General features: G+C 27.8%; 1 protein-coding gene across 1 annotated transcript; it reads right to left on the bottom strand.

Annotated features, from left to right (window-relative positions):
- Positions 1 to 5,391: 5,391 nt before the first annotated feature.
- LOC114193901 (probable 2-oxoglutarate-dependent dioxygenase AOP1) lies at positions 5,392 to 8,236 on the bottom strand. Its single transcript, XM_028083884.1, has 3 exons — positions 7,796 to 8,236; positions 6,221 to 6,551; positions 5,392 to 5,908 (listed from the first exon to the last, which is right to left on the bottom strand). Exons 1-3 carry the CDS (start codon positions 8,149 to 8,151, stop codon positions 5,645 to 5,647), a joined length of 951 nt encoding a protein of 316 aa, XP_027939685.1. The 5' UTR covers positions 8,152 to 8,236; the 3' UTR covers positions 5,392 to 5,644.
- Positions 8,237 to 8,711: the final 475 nt, after the last annotated feature.

Here is an 8,711-nt window from a genome sequence, read left to right as displayed (position 1 = left end):
TCGAACATAATAATTGTCTTAGTTTCAATGTTGTTGATTTATTTTTTTCATTATACTATAGAGCATATTATCTACGCTACTACTTCTACCTTTTTAATAATTTTGGTTTTGGCTTATTGCGAAGGTTAATCTAAATTTATTTAACTTGATTCACATCAACTAAATTGATTCCAATTAAACTTATTATTCATGTTGGAAATTTTTAGGAGATAATAGTTGTTATAATAAAATGTCTTATTAACAATCAATTTTAGTGATCAAATATTTTTTAAATTGTTATTTAAATTAGTCAGTGACTAACAACATTTAGTCACTAAAATTAGTTGTTAATGAAACATTTTTTTTGTAATGAGGGAGAGATTTATCATTTTTGAGACATAAGTTGTTTATATAAGAAGAGGATAAAGGAAGAGAGATATTAAACTTAAGAAATGCATTAGAATAACACCGCTTATGTTTACATAAGAGTGTTGTTTATATAGGATTTCAAAGATAACCCAATCATCATAGAGGTTACATAATAAAATCTTAACATTCAACATTTATGGGTCTTTCTTTTCTTATATACCACTCAAATTTCTTAGTTTTATTTATTGCGGGACTTTCAACTTATACTTGAATTCATAATAATTTTTCTCAAGTATAAGCTGATTTTACCACGAGTTTTTACTACAAGAGAACATATTTTTCTCATCCATTTATCTTAACACACATTTCATTTGGCCCTAAGTGTTGTTCGGTCTTACCACAAGAGAAACATACTTGTCTCCATCGAAGTCACCATTCCTAATTCCTCACCATAATGGAACATATTTTGTTTATAAGTCATGCATCTTTCACATATGAGTTGAAAGTTTCACACTTAGTAGAAATAATGAAGTTGGGTGGCATATAAGAAAATAAAAAAATCATGAACATAAGTTTTATGTTGAAGATGGTGTCAAATCTTTTATATGGATAACTCATACCTCAAAAATGGTAAATCCATAAAAATGTTCATCAATAAATTTTATCAATAAATATCAAAATTCATCAATAATTTCCAATAACCAAATTCTTTCAATAATATCTATCGATAATTACCCATTACTAAAATACATCGGTAATCCGTAGGTAAATACTCGTCATTGATTACATGAATGTGGAAGGAACAAATGGATATGAAGAAAGCATATGAGAAGGAGTACATGGATGTAGGAGAAGAGGAGAAGAATATGGTTGAGGAAGATGAGGAAAACAATGTAAATAAATGTGTGTGGATGAAAAAATTAGTGTGAATGAAGGAGATGAATGTAGATGAAAAATATGAGGGTGAATGAAAGATACGAATGTGAAAAGATTTATGAATGGGAATGAAGATGATGAGTATGTTGACATTATACAAAAAAGTGAGACAAGAAAATTATGTATGAGGAGATTTGTCATCTATAAATCTGGGATCATCAAATTAAAAGTAACTCATAATTAATATTCAATATGAAAGACGCACACGAATTTAGAATATATAACTCAGTATCAGCTTAATCGATGATAACTTAAATAAATATAAATATTAAAAATAAATGAAAATAGTTAAGTCAAAACTAACCTTATTTATTTTAATTTTTTATATTTAGCATCCACTTTTCTAAAACTAACTTAAATAAATAAAATAGTAAAAATAATTAAAATCAGTATCTACTTATTTATTTTTAATACTTTTTTATATTTAGCATCCACTTACCAACACCAACTTAAATAGATAAAAACATTTAAAAATAAAATAAAATTAGCATCTACAAACAATAACCTTATTTATTTTAATTTTTTATATTTATTGTTTATTTAGTCAATGTTAGCTTAAAAACATTTTAAAGTAAATTAGTGTCTGTTTAATCAACACTAAATTTATTTAATTTCAATATTTACTTTTGTTTTTTATAATTAGTGTCCTTTTACCCTTTATCTTTTATTGACTTAATTTAAATAAATATAAATCCTAATTTTCAGATATTTTCGTTGTCAATTTCAAAATATCTTTTCGTTTTTTTCTCTCATTTCTATTTTTCGGGTTTTTAAGTACCAATAACTAAATCTTGATTAAATCAATAAAAAGAAATCTAAATTGTGATTTTTTTTATATAGTTTAACTCTCCGCTTTTTTTCCTCTCAAATATCAGATTTACAATTTATATGTTTTTATTTTAGAAATTTAATTAAGAATTAATTATATTTTGATTTGATAATCTAAATTGAGTTTTGTATCAATTATTTAGTATTTTTTGTTTGTTATTCTTTCTTTCTAATTTTTTATTTACATTTTATGATTGGAATATGTGTTTCTAATTTTAGAAATCAAGTTAGAAGTTAATTAAATCTTGATTTGGTAATTGGATATATATAAATTAAATTGAATAATATTTTAATTTAATTTGTTTTTTTTTTTCAAAAACGTTTGTCCAAACTTGGATAGAGAACTATCCTTTATGTTTCTTTAAGCTATTTGTCTTTTCTAATTCTATTTCATTCTAAAAATACCTAAACTAACTTGTAAAATATAAATACTAAATATTAAATACAATAGATATGTGTCATTTGAGAATCAAACTCAAATCCTATTTTATATTATAAAACTTTAGAGAAAACTTAAATACTTTAATTTTAAAAGGACATTTCCATTAATATGCATCTAGATATATATTGTTGGCACTCTACAAAATCATATGGCCATGTGGTGTGGTTTCCAATCAAAGGGAAATATGAAAAATTCAGTTGTTAACTTGTCAATCTCGTGCATGGTGGTGTCCTATTATCTAACACAATCAACGTTCTCACAAATTCAAACTTCTTTATCCACGATATATAAGTTGATAAATCATTTTCATTCAGTGTTATATGTTAGAGCAAATTTTATGTGTTTGGTTTAATTTTTTACTTGTTTAAAAATTGATGATTGTAAGCAAAACAAATTGTACTTTTAGATCATTTTCATCTTTCAAATTTTCAAAAGTTTTTCCTACTTTTTATGTGTTTTCTTTTATCATTTTCTTGAAACTCAATTAATCATGCCTTTTTCTCAATTTTTTTTATCGTACAAGATTTGCCATATTTTTTTCAATGTAGATGAAGATAAATATGGACGAAGGAAACGAATGTGGATAAAGGAGATGCAAAAGAGAAATATATATATGAAGGATGTGTATTTGGATAGAAAAGATGAATGTGGTGAGTTAAGTGGAAATAAAAGATGAATGTGAGGAAATTTATGATTGTGAATTAAAAAGAAGTGTGATTTGTTAATACAGATACGTCTAATATACACAAATCAAGAGGGAATGAATTGGATTTTCACAATTTGACTGTTTTAAAAAAAAAATTGAACTGTTTTTCAATCTTTATGAATGCTTGAATCAATTTATCAATGTTGTCTTAATGGATTAATTCAAGCAATTAGCAATAATAGAAAAGTTGAAAGAAATAAGAGAAGGCAACAATTTTTAGACTGGTTCAATTAAAAATGAATCTACATCTAGTCTTCTTCCAGCTTAGAAGGATTCTACTAAATCAATAGAGTTCTAGGAATTACAAGATTACCTATATAATCCTAGACTCTAATGATCCAAGAACTTGATTCACTAATCAAGAACCCCCCCTAAATGTAATGCTACACAAAATTGCAAATAGACATTCACCTACACAGTGAATAACAATGAAAAGAATAGTAATTCAATAGAAAAAGGTACGAGTATGTGTGCAAATGTGACAATTTATCTCTAATGCCAAGTTAGATGTCCCAAGATCAACTTCATCCTTAATATTCTTGATCACCCAGCAGAATTATCTCTTCGAGAACTCAAGAATTATCTTTTCTCAATCTCTCAAATCAGGTCTTGTATGTCATGTCTCATGCTTTAAAAAATGAATTTAAGATTTGATTGAAAGAGGATTCATTTGGTTAGATTAATGGATTAAGAGTTTTACCTAATCGATTATCATGACTAAATTTTGATTGTAGTGGCTGCAGTGCACTTCAATAATTCATTACATAAGTTGTTAATTCATTAAGAACTACTATTACACTTATATTTTTGCAATTTAGAATTGGATTTGTTGATCCATGTAGTTCTTGGCTTGGCTTATATTTCTTCTAAGTATGCACTATTCATTCAAATGAAATATTAAACTTATTACTAGAGATAATGCTTAATAACGTTATTTGACTTTTGGACATCATCAAAACTTCAATTGAATGAGTAGGCTTCCCTTTTCAACATAATGAGATATATAGAAAGTGGAAGAAGAAAATTGTGTGTGAGAAGATTGATCATCCTTAAATATGGGTCTTCAGATTAAAAATAATTTCACACAAATTCATTGAGAAACATCCACTGCATAAACAAAATCAAAAACAAAGATCAAACGTGTTGGAAATAATAGAAGGTAAATAGAATAATAAGAGAAATAAATGCACACAGAAGTTTAACATGATTTGACGGAATTTCAATCTATATCCACAAAGGGATTCATTATAACAAAGTTACAACTCCAAAAGTTGGTAATCCATGTCACTCATCCAAATTATTGTCTAGCAAGGAATTAGATTTTAAATTGAAATTAGAGATTAATTTATAATCAATAATAATAAAGCAATTAAAACTTTTGAAGGTAATCTTCCAAACCAATTTAAACTCTAATTTGTAAATTATATTTTTTATTTATTATGAACTCATTTAAATAAAAATAATTTTTAACTTATAAAACGGTACTTAATTAACTTAATGTAGTGACTAATTATTTTGATTTCTAAAATCGGTTGATATTTAATAACTTTCTTATACTTGTAAGAACCTATCAAAAAGATAAAAAGTTTGTTTCAAGATTAATTGTATATTAACGTTAATTTTCTTCTTAAATAAAATATTATGATACTTGAATTTCTATTTGAATTTTCTATTTGCTTTAGTTGAATATTTTCTTTTATTCGATTTTTTGAATTGTTTATTTTACAATAGTCGATGATAGTCATAATAGAAATTTCAACGAACTTAGTCAATAAGTTATAATGAGTTATAAAGATCTATCTATAAAAAAAAAATACACAAATAAGAAATATCATTTTATGTAATTTTATGTATAATAGTGGGGAATTATGGGACAAAAAATAAATTCGCTTGGTTTCAGACTTGGTACAACTCAAAGTCATGATTCTATTTGGTTTGCACTACCAACAACCAGTAACAATTTCTATATACTAAATGCAAGTTTAATTACCTAAATTTACAAAGTTTTTTTATATAATTAACCTAATATTGTTTACCCTTTAACTTATTTTACAGGAAAAATAATTCCATATTGTTTACCTATGATCTTTAATTTGTCAATACATATATAGAAAGAGACTGCATACAATGCTTTACCAATGTCTTGAAACTGTTTCATTGTCCTCATCTTATGAAGAGAAAACATACAAACATTACATTATCCATTTATATTCGTTTACATTCAAAAAAGAAGTAATATTATAACTTAAGAAGTAAAGAAACAGCCATTAAAAAGAAAAGATTATTATAAGGGACAGTTTATATAGAGGTAGATAGTTGATGATGTTCCATATGCAAAAGTCTGTAACATCTTGCAGGATCATAATTATTGTAATGATTTATATTTATGATCCTTGAGGGTAGGATGAAGCAGCAGCAAAGACATCTAATGCATTGGGACTGAGAGTGAAAAGAAAGTATTTGAGGAAATCTCCATAGTTGAATGGTCTGTAACGAAGAGGGTGAATGTTGTCTTCCACCAACTCACCAGGCACCTCAATATTCACTTCCTCTTTCGGCAATGCAAATAGTCCAAACGAATATCTCTCTTTTTCTCCTTTCATCACAACTCTGTGTGTCGCAGCATCAAGCCTCCCATTGCTCCAGGCCTGTCAATCACTCACACAAATCTTCTAAACATCACCCATCATAACAAGAACATCAACATATACATGTCAACACCATCAAAATAATGGACAAGTCGTGTCAGCTTAGTACAACTTAATCCTGAAAAAAATCGTACTAATTTGGTATAATTTTGACTCATTAAAGTAAATTTGTATCGGTTGGTACGACTTCACTTTAATGAGTCAAAATTGTATTAAACTGGTACGATCTTTGTATATATATAAAGACAGATAACAGACACACAAACAGACAGACACACAAACTGACCGATAGATAGATAGATAAATAGACACCTTGAACGCATCACCAACCATGACCACAAACCCTTCTTGGGGTATCTTCACTGGAATCCATTGGTTTGATTTGGTGAGCACCTGAAGACCCTCCACTTGGTTGTCAAACAAAATGGTTAAGGCACTTTTGTCTGTGTGAGGCAACAATGCAGCTTCACAAACTTCACCATTTTCAGCAACTTTGTACTTCATCAAACGAAAATGACAAGAACTCTTAAACTCCTCGATCTTTGAACTGTATTTCTTCGGAAGCCCATAACCCTCCACAATCATCTTCATAATCTCCAAACTCAGATCAACTAGCTTGGAGCTTGTCAAGTTCAGTGTCTCACTGCATACATGTGCAGACACCAACCACATAATAATTAAGGTTAATTAATTAAAACATGTATCAAACTGATCAATGCTTATGAGGGAAATTATTAAGAGCAATAATATTCTACAATAATAGAGTCTTATAAGACTTTTGCATAAGATATAAAATCTTAAAGAACTAGTTTCTGGGAAGTGAACTTGTATACCACTTATGGCAGAAACTCGAAATGCCACGATTCAATTTACAATTGCCACTTCTGAGATGAAGCAAATCTGAGTTACTAGTCTTCACGTGATATAGAATATTATACTCTCTCTATATCAAGAAATAAACAAAATAGTTGAGTGTGTGTTTTGAATTGCTTTTTCTATATGTTTTATTTGAAAATTTGATAAAGTTAAACAAGTTTAGAAGTTTTTTTTTTTTTCAAAACGAGTTTAAAGTAAGCATCCTCAAGGGTGTGGTGACAAAAAGGTTAATTAATTTACGAAAAACAGAGCAAAAATAGTTGAATAAATCTAAAGAATAAAAAGCACTTAAGCTGAGGAAAACAAGTATATTACAAACTGTCATGCATGCATTATAATTTTATTAACTTTTTTAACTGATAATATCTTAAAATTCATACCAGTATGAAAAGACTGGGAAACAGACAAGTATATTCTAAAGAAATGTAGTTACATAAATATAAAGAGTAAAAAGTGCATGAATGAATATACTCTTTCAAATATAAATCTCTTATCATGAATTCTCTTATTAATTCACGGCAAAATTACCGATGCAATATTTTTTTAAAAATACATAGATTTAAAAAAAAATTATATGAATAAATCGTATTACCTTTATACCACTTTACTGAAAAGAAGTCGTATCAGGGTGACATAATTTTTATGCAAAGTATTTTTAAGCTAAAATTGTATCAAGATGACATAGTTTTAATTCAGTGCATTTTAAATTGAATTCATGTCAAAATTACATGACTTTAGTTCAGTTTTGGTAGAATTGTGTTAGGTGGGATCCTCTTAACTAAAATCATGTCACATTAATACAAATACAACTTTAAAAATTTTTTGAACTAAAGTCAGGTGATCTTGAAACGACTTCTTCAAAGTGAAATTGTGTCACCTTAACACGATTTATCCATTTTTTTCAACTTTTCTAAAAAATTACATGAGAATGGTAGTTTTACCGAACTTTTCAGATATACTGAACATTCTATAAATCGAAGGAGAAAAAGGTTAAAACGCGAAATATTATACCAGAAAGTAGGGTTTCCCTGAGGCCACATGAGGTTAGTGAAGGCCTGGGATGTTTGAAGAAGAGAAGCATCTTCAAGTCCAAAACACTGATAAACTGGGGAGTCAGAATTGTAACCATTATAAGGCTTGGGGCTTGTGTGCTTCCTCTTTGTTTCTTCAGGCAAATCAAACAACTCTTTAATGAACAAAGACATGTGATGACATAGACCCTTTGGAATCTTATCATAAACCATGATGAAGCAACCATGGCTCTCACAAGCATCCTTCACTTTCTTGCTCATCTCTCTCCATTCCTCACTCCCCTCTTTCAATCCACAAAATTTCAGACATGGAATCTTCAAACCCTCACTGCCCATGACTTTTCTTTCTCACACAATCTGTAATACTTTTCTATGTCTTTCTTGTAACGTTCTTGCACAAGGTTGGTGTTTAGAGACTTGGTCATGTCATGCATAACCATATATAGTGCAGGAATCTCTATTTAGGGAATAAGGACAATGGAATATATATATATAATTGATCATAAATCAAACTAAATGTATAAATTAAGACATTGAGTTCCAACATGAGTTCAAATTCTCGACTATTTTTTTTTGTTATTCTCTACTGAACATTAAAAATATATTGTGTTGGTATTTTAAATATTTTTTTAATATATTTTAAAACATAAAAATTAGTGGTAATCAGTGTATTACGAAGACACAGTAGATGAACAACACAAAAATACTCAACGAAGAATCTAAATTCTTCCAACACATAGGATTTATAATAATGATCATTAAAGAAATAATAATAATTTATGAGAATATTAATATTTTTTTCACGTTTGTATTTTCATTACTTTCATCAGATTGATCAAGGAGGAATATTTGTCCACTATTGTAAGCTACACGTTATGGTTAAATAGGGTTGAAAT

The sequence above is a fragment of the Vigna unguiculata genome, chromosome 8 (assembly GCF_004118075.2).
Source record: "Vigna unguiculata cultivar IT97K-499-35 chromosome 8, ASM411807v1, whole genome shotgun sequence".
Classification (NCBI taxonomy): domain Eukaryota; kingdom Viridiplantae; phylum Streptophyta; class Magnoliopsida; order Fabales; family Fabaceae; genus Vigna; species Vigna unguiculata.
Note: the sequence above shows the minus strand (reverse complement) of the source record. Positions and strands in the feature narration are given on the sequence as shown.

What these genes read in the sequence shown, in the direction of transcription:
- LOC114193901 (XM_028083884.1), bottom strand. Translation starts at nt 8,151, where the DNA reads ATGGGCAGTGAGGGTTTGAAGATTCCATGTCTGAAATTTTGTGGATTG. An exon ending in CAGGGAAACCCTACTTTCTG is followed by an intron (nt 6,552 to 7,795) that starts GTATAATATTTC and finishes ACATGTATGCAG; the next exon opens with TGAGACACTGAACTTGACAA. An exon ending in TGGTTGGTGATGCGTTCAAG is followed by an intron (nt 5,909 to 6,220) that starts GTGTCTATTTAT and finishes AGTGATTGACAG; the next exon opens with GCCTGGAGCAATGGGAGGCT.